Raw genomic sequence first — 23,905 nt, 5'->3', positions numbered from 1 at the left:
TCAGCCTTTTGTAATCTCATTATACAGTCTGGGATCTATGCTGGAACTGCTCTCCCATTAGGTCCACACTCAGCTTGCTGCGGACACATACTGACAGAAAACACACCCCTTCCCTCCAGGTGACCGGTGGAGCTGGGCTGAGAAGGGGAAGTGCTTTTAGCAAGGCAGCAGGCGTAACCTGATGAGAAGTACAGCAGAGCTCTTTGATACAAATCTTCAGGATAAACCTGATCAGAAAGCGTTTCTGCAAACTCATGTTTGCAGCGGTCCAGAGAAACATACACCAGATAGATTTTTTAATTTGACTGAGAGCCCATTAACACCTTCTCCTCAGAGATGATGTTTGCCTGGCCCAAAGCTTTCTGCATCTCCCGGACTATGTGCTTCCCTTGGTCCTTTCCCCAGAGACAAAGCTGAGTCAATGTCCCAAAGAATAAACAATACAAACTACAAAAAATGAACGCCCAAAGAGTTTTGTTCTTTAAGCTTTCATCACCAAAAAAAACAACTATCATATATGTTGATAGAGCAAACAAAGGAAGAAGTATTATTCCAACAGAAATGAACATCATAACTGCAGCGCAGAAAGGGAGAACTTTATTTTCAGAGACACTGTTTCTCAGAGTTTTAAACATTCAAGATATAAAGAAACATACACATTGGAAATAACAGAAGAACACGTCAATCAGGAAGGGGATTCACCCAAAAGATAGCTTGAGGACACAGAAGCTTTCATACCTCGATTGATGTTTCTAAAAACAAAGGAATGATGAAGCTCACTTTAAGTATCAGAACTAAATTCACACAATAACAACAATATTCGCAAAACAAAGCATTTTCGTACCTGTTTTAGACAACCTTAATTCCAGCAATTACAATGAAGAGAGATCGCATGGTGCGGATGGCAAAGAACTGAAAGTAAAGTCAGGAAGTAAGAGATGAGAAACATCCTGTTCACAGTTCTGCTTTTGTGAAGCAGGTGAAGGTTTGTGAAAGAGACTCATTCTGATATCTGAGGGCTAACATGAATACAGTCGCTGTGCCTTCAGTGGGACTAAGTGGCTTTTATACTAATGCAGACATTTCATGATGATCCAGTTATTATGGAATAGTTAGGTCCCACATGTGGACACTGCTACTCCCATTGGTCCACACTCAGCTGCTGGGACACATACTGACAGAAACACACCCCTCCCTCCAGGTGACCGGTGGAGCTGGGCTGAGGAAAGGGGAAGTGTCTTTTAGCAACGCAGCAGGCGTAACCTGATGAGAAGTGCAGCAGAGCTCTTTGATACAAATCTTCAGCACAAACCTGATCGGAAAACGTTTCTGCAAACTCATGTTTGCAACGGTCCAGAGAAACATACACCAGAGAGATTTTTGAGTTGGACCGACGGCCCATTAGCACTTTCTCCTCAGAGAGGATGATGTTTGCCTGGCCAATAGCTTTTTTCATTTCCCTCACTATGTACTTTTCATCATCATTCTTCCAGAGACAGATATGAATAATCAATCCCAATGGAACCAAGTAAATGCTCAAAATAAAAAGCACAAATACAACAGAGTCTGTGAATCCCTTTGAATAGTCTCCTAATACACTCATTGAAAATACATTGCATGTAACCAAAAAGGAAAAAAATATTATGCCAATAATGTAAATCAATACTCTAACCCAAACGGGGCGGAACCATACTTTATTTTGAGACACACTGTTGATCGTCCTCACAGCCTTTCTGTACTTCTCTTGGTCCTCGATGATCAGGCGCAGCTGGTCTGGTACCTCCATGTCACTGAACTGACCACAATCCCATTTACTGAGACTCTCTTCATTCACAGCATCCAACGGCTGCAGGGCCTTCCCGTTGTAGATGGAGGGAGGATGGAAGGGCAGCACGGTGGACCCTTGAAGCTGCTGGTTGGGGGTGCAGAGCACCTTGAGCAGCTTATTCTTGAAGTCGGGGTCGTTGGCCTCCAGGTAGGTGAGGTGGCAGAGGTGGAGAGGAACGGAGACTCCTGGCTCCAGCAGCACTGGGACGATGGGCTTCCTCTCCAGGCAGTCTCTGAACAAAGACATGTTGGCCTCCAGGAGACACCAGCGGCTCCTCACAAACTCTGGGCTGAGAACCAGCAGGACCTTCTGGCTCTCCTGGATGCAGTCGGACATGTTTTCCAACACGGTGCGGCCGGGAAGGAAGTCTCGATCATGGTAGCAGACCTGCAGGCCGCAGGCCTCCAGCTGGTCGATGAGGCGGTGGGTCCACTGGTAGTCAGTGCTGCTGTAGCTAATGAAGACATGGTAACACTCTCCATCTCTCAGGGTGGGAGGAACAGGGACAGAGGGAGTCAGTGGCTGAATGTCTGCAGTCTCAGGTGATTGAATCAGATCCATTTTCTAAAGAGAAGGCAGAGGTTTTATTAGATATTATCCCCAAAAGGTATTGAAGAGACATTCATTTGAAATTGTTATCACATGGGTTGTACGCAACATCATCACGAGTAAATGATGTCTGAACATGTCTCTGAAAGTGTTTAATTTAGATATTTTTAAGTGTTTAGAATTTTGTAGTGAAAATCAATTCAGTAAATTACCTACTTACTTCTTTGATAAACAGGATCCCAAAAAATGCTTTTACATACATGTTATGAGTGTTTGTATTGGTGCTAATCTGACACATTATAGATCACAAGTACTGACCAGCCATTGCTCATAGTCCAGTATGTCAAGTAAACATCCTGAAAACAATGCTACTCCTACAAATACCCCCCTTGCTGCCTTTGTCTATAATCCATTGTATGAGTTTACCATAAGATTACTTAAACTGATCATGACTGTCTCGTCCATGCACCCTGTGACACGTCACATTGTCGACAAGGGAAGACAAACACAGTTAAATTCAGTAGTACCATCAACAGCCTTAAAAACGACCACACAGCATATACGAAACTTCGCCTATTTAAAACACTTTCAACAACATTTTAATATCAGGATTTAGTCATTAATTTACTCTTCTTTCTTAATGTTGCATTATATCAGAACAGCACTAGTTTCACTGAGGAGTGTTTAAAAAAGAAAAGTATTCTCTTACCTGTAGATAACAAACTCCTAAAGCAGGGCAGCAATGAGTCGTCAACTACTGTATGAGGAAGTTGCGTGACAAAAATACAATGCTCTGTTATTAACCTGTTAAGCCTAAGGCATTTACTATATCTTCAGGTAGCAATGGCTTTATAACATGGTTGATGATGGGTCAGTTACTGTACCTTTAATTAAAATCCAACCCATGTGTTTACGTCACCATCACACTGCATACTTCAACCAGACTAGTTGGCAATGGCTCAGCTGTTTGATGTAGTACACAATACAACACACTTTCTGACATGCACATTATTTTTCAGTGGTTACATTTTTTCATTTTAAATGGGAAAAAAAGTGATTTACTGTAGCTCTCTGCAGATATTACATTGTTCAGGTTCTGTCTGCCTGCAGGTGTTGAACCACTCCCACCTAAGCCTCTGTCACCGTTGTGCAGCGGAAGACAGCACAACACAGTTGACCTCAACTTTGCCAGTGTTGGACTTTCACCGTAATTTCACTGTGTGGAAATATGGTGTACTATCAGTTGTTTAGTTCTACAAACTAAGCTAATTTGTCATTTGAGCTAAGGATTAGACCTGTAAATATATATGTAAATATACAGTATATGTCACCATCTGACTGTGTTTCCTGTGCCCTTGGGTTTTTCCTGCCTGCCCTGCTGTGTCTCCTCCTTGTGATTAGTTTTGCATGTATTTAAGTTCTGGTTTTCTGGTATGTCAGTGTGTGAGTGCTCCAGCTAGCATATTTCTGTTGTGATTTCCTCATGTCTTTATAACCAGTTTATGACGCTAACATGCACTAGGAATAACTAAACTTGTGTTTCTGGGTTACTGGTGTCCACATAAATGCTAACTTATGTTTGCAATACATTTCAGTTGTCACAAAGCTCTTATAACCAGCATAACATTAATTTCAACATTTGTTGTTATGGTACAATTATGAATTGGACCTGTTTTGAAAGTTTTAACCAACTTGTTGATCAACTGCAGCGAAGATTGGGAAGTGTGGAATAAAACAAATGAATCAGTGAAGTATTGATTTCCCAAAGAGGCTTAAAACAGTTTTATCCCATTTCCAAACACATTTTTCTGGCATGATTTGAATTTCCTGGTGAAATGACTAGCCTATTACCAATGTTTAGGTGATAGAATAGAGGTGATACTGTCAGGGGTGGGGAAAAATAGGACCCAAATGCAGAATGAGGAGGAAGCAGGTTTCAAAAGGAAACAAAAGGCGAGCTTTATTTCCCAAAAGCTGAACAAAACAAGAATCCATGAACAGGTACGAGGCACGAGGCAAAACAAGAATCCACAAACAGGTACGAGGTAGCATCCAAACAAAGGTGACTGTGACCAACATGAAGGGGGACATGAACGACAAATAATGAACCAACACTGAACACAGGAAGAGACTAAATACAAGGAGGGGTAATCACGAGACGAGAAACAGCCGGGCAGGGGAGGAGAAACACAAGAGCAACAGGTGAACACAATCAGACACACCAGGGACACTAACGACAGGGAGGACAGAACAGCAAAATAACCCCAAAACTAGACACACAAAAACTCAAACCCTGACAGATACATCTTTTCATTAAAAATATATAAGTTATACAAACATAGAAGTACGTACAATCTGAAAAGATAAACCTTCTACTTTAACATTGTTTTGTTTGTAAGAAACCCTCTTTAAAGATCATCTATTCTGGAGGAGTGATCTTTGTCTTAATGCTCATGGGCGCCCGTTTTTCTGTGATGGACAAGGTGATCTGACTTTATTAAATTGCTGTGTATTGACCAAAAATAGCTGCAGACTTGGGTTCTAGAGGACAGCCCAAACATATCTATCATAAAAAGAAGCGTCATGATTCACACTCTTAAATCCCAGTAGTGACTCCGGATATAACAGAAGTGATCCAATAAAGGTCAGTAAGCAAGGCATGTCTGTGTGAATGACCTGGGGCCCTTTTAATATCTGTGAGATATTGAAAAAAGACAAGGGGAATTTCATTTATCGAGAACACCTTTTTATCCCAGCTGACATTTACGGACAATTAAGAGAATGAAAAAACAAACAATTCCATCTCTCCTCTGACACATGAGGTTCTCCAGATAATAACACAATGACACAAACAGGAAATATGAAAGTTCTTAGCTTCAGGCATGTTTTCTTTTGTATTTTGTCATGTTTGTCTCAAGTGTTTTCATGCAAACTGGTGACCACTTCTAATCTTCTGGTTACAGAACCGAACAAGTGCCTCGAGGTAAAGAGGAAAGCTGCTCCAACAATGTAATGCAGCTGTAATCTAGACAAACATCTGCTGCTCTCTTGATGCACCCGAGCTGGAAGAGCAGTGAGCGGGACAGGCTGCTGGACGCTTTAACAACCTGCTCTCAACCCATCTCCAGCAGGGAAATCAAGACTATAAAGGGTCAGAGAATGAAAGCCACTTCAGTCACCACAGAGGGAATTATCTTGGCTGCACTGAACCTACTTGAACGGTCTTTCAATGGGGAATTAAGCCTAATTTGGTAACTTTTTATATAGAAAAAACATATCAGAAACATGTATTTAATACAATATACAAACAAGGGTCTCTAAATCAATTAGAAAGACTGGTTCAGTTTGCAAACTTAAAGATTGTTTTCAGACCTGATCAAGTATGATGGTTCTGCATGAATTCCATCTCAATTTACATTTTGAGTGAAGTAAACCTGCAGCAAACACTCAAGCACCATGTTCCACTTCAATAAGCAATCCCGTGTTCCAAACGGCAAAACCATAATTGTGTGTGTGTGTGTGTGTGTGTGTGTGTGTGTGTGTGTGTGTGTGTGTGTGCTTCTCCTCCAGGTTAAGGCATACATATTACAGCTTCTGACCTGGGAGGATGAAAAATCAGATTTGTCCCAGCTGCTTTTGTCACCACGCAAAACATCAATTTGCCATCATGGCTGCTGTGGTCTCTTTTTTCCATATCTTTGTTTATGTACCAACTGAGACTTAATTAATCATCTTCTCACTCTGCCTTGGCAGACATTGGTGACCTGGGCCAGCCTGTCCTCATGATTAATTGATTATTATAATGATGGCTTGTGTATCTGTTTGTACAGACATGGTCTATCAGGATTTGTGCTATTTGTATCTGCATGCAAGCATGAGTAAACATTGAAATATGTTTTTACAAATGAAAATTAGAATCAGTTAACACATTTTTAATACATAGTTTCATGGCATAGACACTTAGAACTGCATAAGACAAATAAACTATTTTAAAGAGGATATATTATGTCTCTAGAAAATCCTTCAGGAGGGAACATTGGGATTTAGGCCTTTGCAGACCATTTACATACACACACACACAAATCTAACACACTACAGGAAAGGGAAAACTGCAAAAAGCACAATAGGGCCTCTTTAAGGTAGAAAACAATGAACAATGTAGGTTCTGTACACATACATATGTTTATGCCACAAAAGCTTCAGAAGTTATTTACAGCACATTGTAAGCATTCTGAAGTCAACAGAATTATTTATAGATTATTTGCAATAGCTATTGTATTTGGGATTTCTCGAGGGCACACATTGTATCACTTTGCATTTGTACTTATTATCTGCATCAGTCAGTCACCTGTAAGGCACTTTAAACAGCATAGTTGATTGTTTTAGGTGAGGTTTCCAAGTCAAAACTATTTTTGTAAATCAGATGTACTTCAGAGGATAAAGAAGTTGAACTCATATCTTTATCATTATCATTCCAATAATTAAAAGCCATAAAAGAGGTTGAAGTGAAAATGATCCTTTCAATATGCAGTTCAAAAAATTACAAAGAGATCTTAGCCGACTGGGTTATCAGAAATAAGCTTTGTGTGTACACATGAGGATAAGACTGTATAATCAAATTAAATCCCTTGACAAGGACAGGATATTTAGCTAATATTTATCTTTCTTCTCAGCTCATAATCAATAACTTGCCCCAGAAATTATTTAGTGATATTCATTGATTTAATGGTCGATAGAACAGGTTGAAAGAAAAAGAAGGAAATAAGTTGTAATACTTTGGCTTAAATAGGGGATTTCTTTTTTAAAGTTAAATGACAAAAGAAATCTGAAGAAGCATCGTTAGATTCTTAAAGAAAAGTGAAGAGAAAGGCTTTTGCTAGACAGTCACATATTTATCTTTTCACAGCGTGTCTCTCTCTGCACACTGTCAGTGAGAGATGTGCGTATCATTTTTCAAGCATATTTTTTAGGAAGGCTTTAGAAAAAGACAGAAAAAAACATACAAAGGGGACTTATTCATGCAGATAACCTGATTGATGTTTAGCCTCTTTTCATACATTTCCATTGCAAAGTTTGCGCAAGGGGAACATTTACATTTCTTTCCAAGTAAGGCTGTACAAATCATCAATCAGACTTGAAGAAAAGAACAACTTAGTTTTAACCAGATCAACTGTCCATCAGTCAAACACAGACACTCGCGTGCTGTTGTGTTCATTCTTATTTTAACTTCTAGTAAGTAATCTAATTTACTGGTTACATTATTTATAAGGGAACTAAGGGTCAGTTTGATCTACTGAATGACGTATAAGTGGTAGCCAGACATAACACCATTAAAACTAATGAACAGTTCTGCTTTGTGTTTCCTCAATGTTCCCATTTTGTTCATTGGCGCATATCCTGTGCAAATGCATTATGGCAATCTATGTTGACACTGCGAATACACAGACAGGGGAAGGCATTATTTGCTTGGATTTAAAATAGGTCAGCCGAAGGTGCCACAGACAGGTCATGTACAAAATGTGTCAAGAAGTTGTGACAAGCTAGCAAAGAATGAGTGAAAAGTAGCTAGTTATGTAACTAGCTACTTTTCACTCATTCTTTGCTAGCTTGTCCTTATGCAGTTCATTGTATTCACCCTAACCTATTTATATCTACCTTCCTGTTTTCCTATGAGCTATTGTAACTCTCTTCTATAATAAATCACTGAACGGTTTCTGTGTTCCTGGATTCTGTGCACCCGGCTCCTTTTCCTGCTGGATCTCACCCACCTGCCAGACAAGCTAATGTAGCCTCAAGCCGCTAGCGTCCAGCAGATAAACACAGCTACTCTCTCACTCAGTGACATCACTTGAGGCAATTTGTCAGATTTCAATCACTTCCCTTTCGAGTCCCAAAAGGATTCATTCAACTTTGGTTTCAGCATGCAGTAGTGTTACCCATGAGTTCCCCTTTAATTTAAGATTCATAAGCTGCTGTCACAGTCTGCTCCATCATTCACCAGTAGTTTTCCATTCACCTGTCTCACCTGTTAACCACACCCACGTTTTTGCTCACTCTCTTTCTCTACTGCACCCATCAGTCATACTGCCGGTATTCAAACCCTCACCAGACACACACCCGTTGCCAGATCGTACTTTGCCTTCATGCTAGTCTTTCACGCATTTGTTACCAGATTGTCTACCCGGTTCCGACCCTGCCTGTCCCTGACCTGCCTGCTCTGCCTGTTCCCCGATCCTGCCTGTCCTTGGACTATCCCGCCTCGCCTGCTCCCTGACCCTCTGCCCGGCCCTGACTCACCTTCTGCCTGCTGTCCTCTGGTTCGTTTGCCTGTACATCATCCGGCTGATACTGTTCTGCTGGCATCCCTCTGCTCTGGTATTATTACCAATAAAGTATATTACCAATACTCCTTGGTTTCTCGAGTGCGGCATTTGGGTCCTTCATAAGATTGTGACAGCTGCTGTGTGCGTGTATTGCTTCTTGCGGTTCTTTCTTTTGGGAATTAGTACAATCTAACATTTCTGTTTTGGGAATTCATTGCTTACTGGTAACTGACTTTGTAAGATGAGAAACTGTGGACAGATGTAATCTCAGGCAAACCACCAGACACAAATTCTGCCCTGCCTCTCCAGAGGCTTCCTTCATTTATTTTACAAAGTTTTTGTTTTCCCTCTTAGCGAGCTTGAGCAGGGTCAGGGAGCCGTGCTGTCGTGGGCCTAAAGCCCTTTGGGACATAATAAGTGAAACTGAGCTATAAAAGACTTGACATTACTTTATTACTGCCTGATCTCATTCACTAGAGCTGTAAAATTGCCAGCGGAAAACCTTTTAAAACCATTTATCAAGGATTGGAAGTCGGACTGCAGCTCCTTTTTGGTTATGGCAGTGTGATTGAAATATTAACCATAAAAGTAGTTTTGTACCAATATCACTATAATAATTCAAAGTTTAAAAGTCAAAGCTTGATGACTTGTGTTGCTAACCTGTGGCCACTTAGCATATGCATTTGTTCCTTTGCAATCATAGTGGAGACTTAAAGGGACCCTAATATGCGTATTTTCATGATATGACTATTACATAATTGTATTCTGTGCCTCTATTGTGAAATGTTTATATGCTTTCATTTTCAAAAATGTGCTTTATTTATTTCATTTAAGCCAAAAAAGGAGTCAATCGAGGCAATTCAGGCAGGGTGTGAGGGTGGGAGTGTGGGAGAGAAACTCCCCCCTGGAGGGAACTTTGGGATTTTAGCCTTTGCAGACCATTTACATGCACAAAAACCTACAGTATATAACACACTACAGGAGAGGTAAATCCTCAAAAAGTATAATAGGGCCCCTTGAGGCCGTACATTTAATACTGCATATTCCAGTGATTCAGTCTGTCGCTATGAAAATGTCACAATATAATTATATGGTTGAGACCTCAAACTTTTGTTAAACGATAGCATAATATTCAACGTGCATCACACTAATGAATGGAAAACATCTCAAATCGTGCTCTGAATAACTATGACTGTAAGAATAACAAATCATCTGTCTTGATTTCTAGTTTAAGAATTCTGTTGCTGACCACATCCATTTGGTCTTGTGTTTAAAAGCCTTGGTTTCCCATTAGAAGTCTTGAATTGAAGTGTTTGTAATAAAGCATTAATGTATTCGAACCATATGCCTACGCTTTGCTTGTCATGTGGCAAGACCCAACAGCCTCCAAAACGTCAGATATGTAAACTTTACCGGGGTTAACTCTAATCTTAGAGGATGCAGTGTCAGAACAGTCAAATATCTTTATGAGTTGATCGGTAACATGATGTGAATATGTGAACAGTATGGAATTAGGATATTGCGCAGATCTCAAGGGACCCTTAAGAGCCTGATGGTGGAATGCTAAGCTCTCTTTAGGATTGGATGTTTATCAGTGCATGTTTCCTTCCATTAGACTATATCCCAAAAGCTGATTGTGGGAGTTGAACTATTGAGGAAATGTGACCCCTCACCATATACTCCATCCTTTTTGGTCTGTCCATGCAGTTCACAAAATACAAAGACTGTCCAACCCACATTGTTCCCCTAGCTCTTTTGGTCCAATATATATATAACCCAGTTAAATCACAGACTAAGGGTCAACAACCACATTCAAAACATTAAGAAATACTATATGTGTTCAATTAAATTCCTAGAAAAAGTTTTCTAAGAATATGCAATGCGTGACTTCTGTATAGTCGCAATGGGATTGCTTTACACTAAAGGTTAGCATGATCCCAGTTCTGTCAGCCAACTCACATGGAACAAATTCTAGTGGGAATGTACAGTAGAACATGTTCAGTATTCAACGAGGGTTTAGTCTCTGACTTCACCACTCCCCACAAGGAAACAGCCGAGACTTGGGAGTGCATGGTAAACTTCGCAGTGTGTCAGGTGGATGCAGCACTGGCCGTATCAGCAAGAAACAGCATTCAGGTGAGCGATGTGGCAGGAGTCATACAGAGAAAGAGATAACATAACACAGGTGCTATGATTGAGGTTGGATATACAGTATGTTGCATGAGAAGCACAGACCATGTAACTGGCAGGCACTCCAAAGCAAACATAAAAAGGTTGTTTTGTCTCATGTTAAGGTGATGTATTTTATTTTTTTGTTAGCCTGATCCTATTTTTTTAAGTATGCTCCATTACTAACTTGGCTAATTTATAAAAAGTAAGCTTTACATTTTTCAAACGTCCAAAAGCCATATTTTTGCATCATTGTGAGTACATTAATGACAAAGAGAGATTATTCAAATATATGAATTGTCAATGTAGTGGTTTGATGCATTATAAACAAGTCATTTAACAGCACAGATCAGGGAACATCAGTGCATGGGCTGCTAAATATCTTGAGAACATTTTAACTAAAGATGTCCTTGATGTGAAGCCAAAATCATTTCACACATCACTGAAATGCAAACAACATGTTTCAGTAACCATGCATGCAGCTGTATGTGTATATACACTCCCACTAAACATTCTTTAGTGTGTTTCGCAAGTATATATGTCCTTACTTTTAAAGGGGAATCTTTCAGCTGACCTGCCTTGACTGTCATATTCCCCCAGTAGCAGCATGTGACCTTTTTAAATAAATTGTTTTTGTTAAACAGTTTCTTTCTCATTATCAGTGAGTGTTCATAATCAAGACATAACAATGCAAGTGAGATGCTCTGAAGCCCCGTGAGAAGGGTTAACCTTTCCCAAAATCCAATAAGCGTTTAGAGTATTTGTTTTATTTTTCATTTGCTTGATGGGACATAGTATCTAATTTCTTGTCATTAAAGCAGTATTATCACACAGCTTGTTCCCTGCTACATTTCTATTTTCATTACATATGTTTGCTTTGTGATAAAACCTTTGAATAAAGACCGAGTGGAGACAGTCACTCATCTTCACACGAGTAGGCGCAGTAGCTGGTGGCAATCAGTTTCATTACAATTCCAATATGAGGTCTGGGGAGGGCAAAGCGTACATGTTGTGTTTTAAATTAAATCTGTGGCTGAGCGTGTCCTGTGCTGGATCATTTGTCTTCATGCATTACTTTTATGATGGTGTCATATTTTAGTGAAGCTGTAAGCGTTCTGAAGCTGGTTTTGAATGCATAAATGTTGAAAAGGACACATTAGGCATTAGACGTAAAGTCAAACCACATGCTCAAAGATTTGTTTTTGTAATTCATAGTCAGCGAAAGGGCAGGGTGATCAAGAATACTGGCTCCCGATTTTTTGAGTTAAGACCTCTTTAAAAGAAGGAACAGCAGAGTGGTTTCGACTTTGTAGGATCGATTATACATTATTTATTTCAAGTCATTTTTATGGCAAGTTAAGAGTCTACAAAATGAATCATATCCTGTTTCCTGGAAACTTATATCATCTTTAAATTCAAATATCCTTTAAGCCAGGACTCCCATGCATATTTACGATTGAAATAGGGCCCAACGGGTGATTGGTTGCACATGGGTATCCACATAACCAGAGCCGGTAGAATTTGTTTTTGTTACAGCATGGGTGAAAAAAAGCTCAATGTAAGTTTTAGCAGCACAACAAATATAGACATGCCATATAACAATAATCACAATATTCCAACACAACACAAGTTCACACAGAGTAAAAAATACAAGGATCTAAATAATCAAGAGGCCCCACTCTGTTTGCTTTTTGCAGCAGGACAACATCGATTTTCCTAGGCAAAAAATAATGGCTTTAGCTCGCTAGCTACAAAAAACTGTCTCCAGCTGACATTTTTAACACTTCCATCAGACTCATCTAAAATGAGTACTTTGTGAGAGGGGATTTTAATGATATGCACTTGATTACATGATTTTGTGCCAAGCGACTTGAGGCCACAGCTGCTAGACATGTTGTGTGTGAAACTAAACCTTCCAGTTTTAACTTAAATTGTAATTTAAGAAATGTAATTGATCTTTTTTATATTCAGTGGGTGTTTCATAACTGTCTCCATACTTCAGTGCTTACAGGAAACCCTCAAAACACCCTTATTGGAAAGCACAATGACTTATTGGGTCCCTTAAGTACTACCATGTGACGTACACATAATAAAATCCTTTGAAAAGTCATCAAGTAATCCATAACTTGTATTGACCTCTGCCTTGTCAACAGGTGTCTGGCACATCGTGTGCTTGATCTAAAAAGTACAAGCATATTTCACAGTGCTGATGAGTATTTGTTGGAAAAATACTGTACAGAAGAGACCCATCAGAAAATCTGAAATATCTAACGAGGTATTTCACAATACAAAATTCTTTCTACAGTAATAAATATACATCTTTCTTTTTTGGCTCTAGAACAGATGCATGAGCGTGCCTCTTTCAAACAAAGAATAAAAGGTGCAAAGTGAGTTCAGACACACAAGTCTCACTGACGTAATGCCTTTTTTATGCCAGATGCTGTTATTGATCAATGTCGAACAATCCTACCCCTCAGCAAGTAAAGAATAATTTATTGCAGCTTTCAACCTAAACGGCCTGAAAGAGAGGTTTTGTAGAACCTATGTTTAATTTCACGCACACTTTAAGAACATTTGAAGGAAAAAAAGCCCTTACAGTTTGACAGATTTTGACGGGCAAAGTTGGATTATATTTGCTTCCAAACTGCTCAAAAATGAAAGGCTTCATGAAAAGCAGATTTTCATTAATCTTCACGTTAGTTCTGTTGCTGATCAGAAACAAAAGCACACAGAAAGTGATGGATAGAGCTATTGTTTGTTTTCTAAGATTGTCTAAACGAGTAATCCTTTAAACACTTCAAGCTATTATTGTGGAATATTTTAAATACATATAGGGTGAGTTATCCAAGATTGCATGCTGTTACAAAAGATTACTAATGATCAGTTACAGTAATGACCATTCACTAAATCCCTCCCTCAAAAACTGATGATCAAATCTGAACCATTGCAACCATACTAATCAGTGATTGTTAAAGTGGTGTGTATTGGGCTATTATGAAATATAATGAATATAAGATGGCTCGTTTCGCATACACGCTAGCTGGTTTTGTACAGACACTTGTAATGGAACATGATTTCCAGCCAAGGAGCACATCATTCAATTAATTGCATTATTTTGTCAGGTTACCGGGTACGTTATTAAAAATAGAATGTCACTTCCTAATATTTTTAAGACAGTTCGAAAGCCAATCATGGATACCACCCGAGTTTAACATTGACAACTTTTAACACTTCAGATGATAAGTGTAAACATACACCAACACACCATAAATCAAGATTACATTACAGAGTTCTGTTTGATCATGTCTAATCATTTAATGTTGTTAATCCATCCCTATATCACTACTGTAAACTGCATTATGTATCATGCTATCCCATAAAGTGTTAAACTGCATAATGCAACCACCTTAAGGACACAGTTAAAGGTTAGTAAATTGTGCTTAATTGTTCATCCAAACAATACACATATTATTTTAAATAATCAATCGTACTAACGGTGGTATTGCTTTTAGATAATTTACAACAGCTGCACAAGAATAACATAATGGAATTATTTTCTTGTTATACAGTAACATCACAAAACTGTTACATCCTAAAGTGAGTAATATAATGACAATTCTTTCACTTCTACAAGCTCAGACAGAAGAAAATAAAAGGTTCCATGCATCAATTATATGTATTAGCTGGGACTTGGAAAGACACATATGGAAATAATAAAACAAATGTCTTTGCCATTGCATTTTAGTTTATGTCCTGTCATCAATAAAACAAGACCCTTGTAGGAATTCTCTCATTCTTAAATGTTTCTTTTAAGTAAACTGTTTTGTGGATGGTTTTACGATGACAGTATGCATGTCTGTCAACATGTGATGGTGCGTGTGCACACATCTGACCCTGCACTTTGTATGTGGATGGACAGATGATCACCAGTGCATTCCAGCTCTTTAACTGTCAGATAGGGGGGCCAAGCTAAGTGGAAACATGCCTCACATGATGACACCAACCTAGCATGCCATCCTCTTTACCCATAATCCTCTTTAATCTTAGCCCGGTCAGGTCAAGCATCACTCGAGATGAGCCGTATGGAGGAGACAGCAGCTGTCTTCTGTGTAACGGCGCTGCAACAAGCAAGCAGAGAAGAGTTCAAGGTATTTTCATCAGGAGAATGTCATGTCCCCCACCTTCCTCTGTCTCCTATACAGCTCATTGAAACCTCATTTATAAGATAAATGAACACTGGCTGTGCCAAATGCAACAGATATCTTTAATATGGTAGTAGGAATTTAAATTGGGCTTTTCTGTGGCCTTTCTTCCATAAGCCCCACAGGCGATGTAAATTTATGATATTGTGAGTTTGTTGAAAGAATCCTGGACCGTCTTGGTGTTGCTCAACGCAGTTAGAAATCTGAAACACGCACAGGCCACGCAGAGAGGGGCCAAGTAAAAAGGTCAATACTGGGCTGGCATTGATCATAACTTTCTTCCGCAGGATCTAATGACACGTGACGTAACACGTAACTGCTGCTATGAATACTTGTCCAGGACCCTACTCCCACTGAGCAGGGTGCCTAAGAACAAAGCATGTGTATCACTGACTCATTTCTAAATCACTTTTCTGTGCAGAAGTGTTTTTCTTTTTTTTCTCTCTATAAGAGGTGAAAGGATACAAGAAAAGGCTTTCTATGTCACAGCTGCGAATAAACAACATCTGTGCCAAGTTCCTGGAAGCATTCTTCGATCTACAGCACTAAGCCATGTTTTGCAAGAAATAGAAATATCATATATTATTGTTGTGTGCCTGCTAAGCTTTGACCTCTACATACAACTGCTGTGTCAAAGAATTAGCTTATGGCAGAGATGGAAAGTAGCTTGATTTAATTACTGTATAAGTACGTATATCACATTTTATTCAAATTATTGTTCTTTTTTAACTGCTAGGTACACGATAGATAAGATCTGCAGAACACACATTCCTTCATTAAACACAATGCTTTACATCAAGATACTCAACTTTATGTCAATTAGTAAAACTAGCTCCACCAGTTACAAAATGAAATTGCTACTTACACTTTAAATAATGAATGATAATAAACCCATGAGAATCCCTTCTGGGTTATAAGACTTTAAGATTGGACCTAGAGTGCAATCAGTCGGTTTATGGATGTTCTTTTGGCTTCCTGCTCAAACAAATGTGAATAAAATAAGACAATGCTTTGACTTTGAGGTCAAATTTTAGCGCCATTTATTTTGACAATGACACGGGACAGTGATCCTAAACAAACAAAACAAGCAAATAATTGAAATCTATGAAACAAGACGATACCTTGACCTCTTTCTAAGTTTGCCGAAGATCAAGCTGAGCGAAACAGCCCTCCCAACAAGCGAGAGGAGCAGCAGTACATCAGTAAATCATCATCAAAAGCGATGCTATATCTTTGCTTATATGGACTGTGCTGAGTGAGTGGCTGGACGTTGAGTTTATTGTCGAGTCTCACTAACTTGCACTAACAAAAAGAGTTGTAAAAGATGTACAGAGATGTAGATCCATTTAAACAAGACTGCACACTTCTCCAGAATCTGGGGGGGATATCAGATTCACTTTATGTGCCCACCATGGAGAAGGGACAGGTCTACAGCTTATTTTACCTCAGAGACTGAAACCAGGGGGAAAGATTTGTGTCATGCCTGAAACTTAAACAACTAACTTAGGAGGTACTTGCTTAGATTCATTTGGTACTCCTGGTTACTGACTCTAGCTTGCAAATCACAATAAGCTGTTCAGAGGAACCTTTTTGGAATATAGCCGAACAAAAAGTGTGGTGATTTATTTATTTTTTTGCTGCATTAGCGATGTGACTCTAGGGATGGCAATGTCTGCCCTTCACATGGTGCTAACATTCAGTTCCCCTCAGGAAGAGTTTAAAGGGGCCCTATGATGCTCATTTTCAGGTTTCATAATAGTGTTTTGTAATAGAATATCTCTATTACTTTGGTTTATGTCTCAATACTTTGTTTGTTTGTTTGTTTGTTTTCAACAATCTCTTTTTCAAGGGAGACCTGCAGCACATTGATTACACATAAAAACAACAGAAAACAAAAAGGACATCATGATACAAAATAATTACAGGGGCACAAATTTCACCCTATTCACAATGACAGGTATCACAATAACATTTAATCTATCCGAGCTTTAAAATGATGCAGGGGAACCAAAATGCTCAGTTTCCAAAAAATGTGCATAGTTTTCCAAGCTAGAGGAGCAGCACACATAAAAGCTTTAGTACCTAAAACAGTCCTAGCACTGGGCAGATTTAATAAAAACACATCCTGGGATCTCAGTCAATAGCTACTTGCCACTCTCTGTGAGATCAAAGAGCATAAGTTGGTAGTTTACCCAACATGGCTTTATAGATAACACTTGCCAACCCTATATGCTTTTTAGCTTAATTTGTACTTTCTGCAGAGTTCAATTGTAAAACGTACATGTTAACTAAGGTGGTGAACATGGTAAGCATAATCATATTTCTTTATGATGGTTAATGTAATAATTTCTGCTAAAATCCTATTAGTCCATCTTCTGATTATGAGTCGGCAACTGAACAACACAACTAATCCCTTAAAACCCACACCATCCAACATGATAAGAAAATGTCATCCAATGGTGCAGAAAAAATTGAAATGTAAAGCAAGAAAAAAATCATTAACATCATTACCAATAGATTATACATGCGAACTGGAGCATACAGATTTAAAGATATGTACTCTAAAGCCAAAAGTGTCTTTTCAGTGGTTTCTATCAATACATGAATACATTGCATCAATGTGTTTGTATGTGTAAGCAGCTGAGCGTATGAGAGGACTGTCAATGGCAAGAGAAAGCCTCAGTGTGGTCTTAGAGAATCAAGCCAATAGCATATCGACATCCTGCTGAGGTGCTGGAAGGGTTATTGACTGCCATATGGATTGTATTTGTTTGTGGTCACTGAAGCTGATATTGCATCCACCTGCTTCATTTGGATAGTGGTCCTTCAGAAAAACTGGGGCAATCAATGTAATAAGTGTCAGAGCAGAGGTCTGCTCCGCTATTCACACGCGATACACAGATAACCCATTTCTGTTGTTTTTCTCAATAGTTTCAAAGATGGCTCTGACAAAATGAGGCTGACTCACTTGTTCCATTGAAGAGTACACTTTATTCAAAGCAGCTTAATGAGTGAGCCAACTTCACTTTCACAAAACAAAAATGCAGGCAGCCTTACTCTAATCTGTCACAGCGCTTTTCTGCTGGAAGCTGCTCCTCCGTGAAAACCAGACTGTTGTGTCTTCATAAATTGTACCTAGAAATGTCTGAACCCTATGATTACATTTGCTCAAGAGCTGAAAGGATACTGACACAAATGTGAAACTTTTCGTTTAGTTGTCGTCATCTTTGGAGCTCAATCAATCTGAGAAATCGAATTATAAGCTTTTGTCTTGCCTTAAGTGAAAGAGGCAAGAATGGTTTAGTATCACTGCACCAGTCACGTCATAATATCAGCATCACTAAGGTGCCCCAAGGGGCTTTGAATTCTGTACAGCATACGACACAGCCTTAGACCCTCAATTTGGATGAGGAAAACTCCCCCCCAGAAAATGTATAAGGGAGCGAATGGAAGTCGTCTCATGTGTACACACCTCAGGAAATGTCTCACTAAAAACAAACTCTTAAATATATAAACCCTCTGTGTTGGTTTCCTCCAGCTAGAAACCAGACAATTGGGTAAATGGTGTTGAGTCTCATGTTAAGGCCCGAATATTATCCAAATAAATCTTCAATTTCTGATAATTAAAATGCATTTTACAATTAAATGAGTGTCAGGTATCCTGCGAAATGTATAATTATTCTATCATACTGTAAGACTTAAAGTGGACCTATCATGCTATATTTGAAAAATATATTGTAGGGCCATACCTATACAAAACATGTCTGTGAAGTTTTTTTCAAAATACCAAACAGATAACTCTATGTAGCCATCCCTCATACTGCTCAAACCCCTCTTTTGAAGCCCTGTTAGAGAAACGCAGATTGTGGGTCCTTACAGTAGCTTGAAAAAAAAGAAAAGAAGAGGAGGCGGAGCTAATGCCTGATCAGAATTCTACCGGAGATAAAGTTCAATTCTGCTGTGAAAAAACGCCATCATGTTTAAACCACGTCAAGGATTATTTCTGAAACAGTATGGAGCTCAAATGCTTTTTCTCTTGCAGGTTTTATCACAAGGTGAGTTCTTTTTTTGTTTCCTGCTTTTTAAACACATGTGCTCTCCAGTACAGGTTAGCTCTGAGTGTTAGCGAGGCTTGCTAATGTAAACAAAGACGAGATTACGTCCAAAACACTTCAGGCATTGTTTCTGATAGCAACTTTCTGTGGGTCTGCCGACGTCACAGCGGATGGACACGTCACAGCGGATGGAAATCTGTATCCGCTTGTACACCCATTTTTAAAAGATTTGGGTACGGAGGAAAAGAGATAGGGTTTTATTTTCTGACGCTGCGTGAGTTCCCCGACGCACCGGGGACACATATTTATATAAAAGACATCACAAAGTGCATTTTGCATGATAGGTCCCCTTTAAGTGAATTGTGCATACTATTTGGGTGAAAGCTACTCCAAGGCAAACATGGTACTACAAAAGTGTGCCTGAGAATGTACAAAGCAAGGCGGCAAGAAATAAGAAATGTATGGATATTCTTTATTAAACAATGAATATGAAAGTTGAGAGGACTTTCAAACTTTAAGTTGCTAATCTTTGAAATACAAAAATATAATAATAATAATAATAATAATAGGATCCATGAGAAAAGAAAAAGGATTATTTTTTTATCTTCAGTCTTATATTGTTAAATCATCCATTAGTTACACTGGCCACACAAATACAATTTAGTGTGGGCTGAAAACAATTTATTTACAATAGATGGCAATATTTTTCACAATTTTCCGTCCTTTACTAAATTAGCTCTATAGCAACTGACCCCCGGAAAGAACAGATGACTCTCTTAGATCTACCCTGTCACTGTAGATCTTCAGCGTCCATTGACATAAACCACATCTCTCAGTCCCATTTCCCAGCCCGACTGCCATATACATGCAGTATCATTCTAAAGTGTTTATCTTTCCAGAGGCACTATATATCACGGATTATAGTGTGGTCTTTAAGAATAATGAAATGCCATGGGAATCAGAAACCAACGTAAGTTTCATAACGATTAAAGGCAAAAAGGAACAAGAAAGATTGCAGTAACTCTGCGTTTTTTTCTAGGTCAGGAAGCACCACTGAAATGCCTCTGAGGAAACCTTTGATGAAAATTAATTTGGCAAGGAGGCTGCACATCTGAAAAAAGGTATCTATGTTATTACTTCAGATGATTATAAACTTCATTAATGAAAGCATCTGAATGTATGGCTACAATGCACTCCCTTGTTGTTAACACTGCCTCACTGTGACTCAAAACGTGAACATTATTGAGTCATTACTTTTATATGATTAGAAAAACAGGCTAATAAACCCAATTTGTATGAATGTTGTATGCATCTGTGACCCAACGTGCACATTACACCTGACCAGGCAAGCTGATAGAAGGGATTTTGTTGTTAGGAAGAAGACCGAATTTCATTTCTTGTTCAACATGCCCTTGACGACTTCCCTTGGTTCTTGCCCTCGAAGGAAATCATTGCAGCATCATAAGTGTAATTTGGTTTATTGGAAAAACTAAAGTGAAGTCATTCTCTGAGGGCTGAGTGCAGCGAGTGAACAAATAGGGTCACTCCACGGGATTTTAACACCCACAATGCATTGCAAGGAGTAGATTAATACATTGTAAGAAAACAAATCTAATGAACCATAAATACACTAACATGCTCTTTTAGTTTTTCTAATTGATATTTTAGGGCTGTAAAGGTGAAGGCTTACATGTGTATTATTTCATATGCTTAGTGAAGATTATTGAGAAAATCTCATTTGAAAAGATAATCAAACTGAAAAATGCTTAACAACTAATTGCAGTTAATATTGTTGTTATTTGTGTGATTTTATTGTTCCCAAAATGATCTGTAAACCAATGGAAAAAATATAAATCCATAGCATTAATGTTAATCATGATACATTTATACAGATACTGCCTACCTGAAACGCCTCAATTAGACTCCCTTGTTAACTTAGTGACATCACTATGTAACACTTGCTAATGCTCCAACTCATTGTACATGATTTGCCAAGGGGCAGGAAGTTATTAATCAGTTGACCAATCAAAACAAAGCCAGCTTACCAACCAGAGCGGATTGGGCTTTCTTTATCCTCAAGTAGCCTCCTTGCAATGTCTTTTGTTAAGTTTTACCAAGTGCTAAGGGGAAATAGATGAGAGGAAATAGAACTAATAATAAAACGCAGCCAGAGACTTGGCCCCCTGGTAAGTCTCCCTGACTTGTTCATCTGTTTTGATGAGTCTCTGTCCTCACACAAAGCTGGGAAATGTCACTCAAAGACAAAGAAGGAGAAAAAGAGCATTCTGGTTTTTGAACCATTATCTTCCATTTGTCATATATCAATATATCATCACATTTTTACCTATTTTTAACTGATGTTTAGACTAAAATAACCATTTATTAGCAAATGTTGGATCATTTTACGGGTATTTGATTTTTTTAGGTGTTTTTAGCTTGTAAATGTTTCTGTATTATATATGAAATGTCTCAAATTATAGATTTGTAAGTAATATATATATCCAATACTTTCTGTTTAGTGTCTGGGCCCCTATATTCTCAAGTCCCATTTTGCATATCTCCATTATTTCTTAAGCGTGTTTTTGTATTTTTAACAAAAATAATATTTTTGAACATTTGAATTTAATTGAAATTGTTTCCAGGTTTGTGGACCCAGTATTAACTTGTGATGATTTTCTGTTGGTTTGTGGTATCCACAAAAGCAGCCTCTGTACAGCACATCATGGTGAGGGGAAATGTAATTGTGGTAAGAAATGTAGTATGCGTAGCCGGCCACAAGTAATCACACGTGTGACTCAGAGTTTCCTAATTGCTGAACAATTTTCCGTTCACAAACGCTCACAGTTATTTTCGAATAGGGTGCATGAAACGTGAACTGCTTCATTAAATATATGCAGTTTTTAAATTTCCCATCTACTATTACATGGAGATTTCAGAAATGTAGCTGCCTTTGCTTTAAAATAACAGTATGGGGAAGATTTACCAATCACCTAAACACATGTCGGCAGTTCATTTGTTCCAAATCATAGAGGATGAATTGATTTTCAGTGGAATCATTCAGTTTCACAGCAGGAAGTAGTATTATGTGGCAATCATTAAGCTTAACAAAAAGAGAAAATGCAGTAGTCAACACTGAAAGCTTGGGTTTCTATGTTATCAAATCCTTTAAGTTAGTGAGCATTAACTTTTCCCAGCTATATAAGACCACAATCATTTTCTAACCTTAAAGGAATACTCCACAAAACATTATTTTTTAAATATAAAATACTTTGACTTGGACATCAGCTTCAATCAGTTTGGATTGACCACAATGGATTTGAACGGCAACCCAGAGTCACTGCGAATAAACGCTGCTCTGTATATTCATTATATTCCAAACAAGTGCTGCTACTGCAATACGAAGTGTGTTGCTCTTCAAGCATATTAACTGTGATTCTTTGAAACATATGGACAATTTAGCCCAAAGCCATACACATACGCATTACTACACTGAAAAAATGAAGAATTGATTTTAATTAAATGTATTATGTCAACAGGTTCCACATAATAGTATTTGGTTAGTTGAAAGCAATAGTTTTAACAATTATTTGTTATTTAAACTTAATATTATTGCTAACCTAAAACAATTATATGCAATATTTTTACATAATACATTTATTTAAGTCAACGTTTCAAATTATTTTCAGTGTAATGAAATTCTTGATAACTACTCCATCATTTCCAAAATGTATGAAGAAAGTGCACAGAGCTTCATATTCTGTGTTTTTTGTTGACGCCTTAAAGCCAACATCGTATTGCGACCGGATTACATCACATGCATATCACTAACATCGAGCACTGAACATCTATCAGAATATGTGAATAAAATGAGTTTTTGGTGTGTAAAGTTGAACTTTAATGTCTTAAGCAGTTCGAGACCGTCTCATCTACTTCATTTTATATTTCATGTAGAAAATGCAATTTAAAAAGCACTGCAACGCAGCCTCAGGTCTTATCTCTGAAGTAGGCTTCTTTATCACTCTTCTACCAGATGGTACAAAATATACATATTTTAATTAAGTCCTCCACCATTTAAATAACACTAGAAGGATCTTAAATCTGATACATAATTTAGTTAAATTAACATGAGGGTTAGGGTTAGGGTTAGGGTTAGGGGAGTAATGAGGGTAATGAATGTACGATGACATGGTTTTCTTGGTATTTATCTAAAGACACACTGAATTTAAGCAGGAAAGTGTGTTTATCCTTTCTCTCCACTGTGCATCGTAAAATTCCATGGGATTTGATTTGGTTCCCATTTGTTGTTGTCTTCTAGATCCATATGTTTTGATGTTAGCCCGCTAATGGGCATGCGAACTAGCAAACTGGCCTCCAATGAGAAAATAAACAACTCTTTTACTGAGCCAGGAGTCCCATTATGAATGATTCCCTGAACACTGTTATGCACGACAGGTGGTAACAGTTGAACTTCATCAGATGTGTTTATGTAATGAAGATATTAAGCATTGTTTGGTTGCCAGGGATTTACTGTGTATCAAAGTTTGTTTCTGTGAATCAGTCAGGAAGTCATGTGAGCGTTTGTTTAGAAAAAAAGGACTGGAACATGTATACAACATTATATTGGCTTACACACATTTATTTGCATTGTTTGTCCTGTATGAAATGTTATGGTTTATTTTTCTTCACGCGCACACACACACAGAGACGACACACACAAACACGCACATATGAACAAAAATACTGTTTCTACTTAACAAACTTTTGGAAACACGAGTAGAG

The 23,905-nt window shown here is 38.3% G+C and overlaps 1 protein-coding gene across 1 annotated transcript; it reads right to left on the bottom strand.

Annotated features, from left to right (window-relative positions):
• Positions 1-166: 166 nt before the first annotated feature.
• Positions 167-2,389, bottom strand: LOC104945166 (uncharacterized). Its single transcript, XM_010770788.1, has 2 exons — positions 845-2,389; positions 167-752 (listed from the first exon to the last, which is right to left on the bottom strand). The coding sequence occupies exon 1, from the start codon at positions 2,387-2,389 to the stop codon at positions 1,136-1,138; it is 1,254 nt and encodes a 417-aa protein (XP_010769090.1). The 3' UTR covers positions 167-752; positions 845-1,135.
• Between the last annotated feature and the right edge of the window lie 21,516 nt (positions 2,390-23,905).

The sequence above is a fragment of the Notothenia coriiceps genome, unplaced genomic scaffold, assembly GCF_000735185.1.
Source record: "Notothenia coriiceps isolate Sejong01 unplaced genomic scaffold, NC01 NC01_scaffold00009245, whole genome shotgun sequence".
Classification (NCBI taxonomy): domain Eukaryota; kingdom Metazoa; phylum Chordata; class Actinopteri; order Perciformes; family Nototheniidae; genus Notothenia; species Notothenia coriiceps.
This window is presented reverse-complemented; position numbering and strand designations above follow the sequence as displayed.

Bases quoted from the DNA above. Each gene is read 5' to 3' on its own strand.
- LOC104945166 (XM_010770788.1), bottom strand. From the start codon at position 2,389: ATGGATCTGATTCAATCACCTGAGACTGCAGACATTCAGCCACTGACT.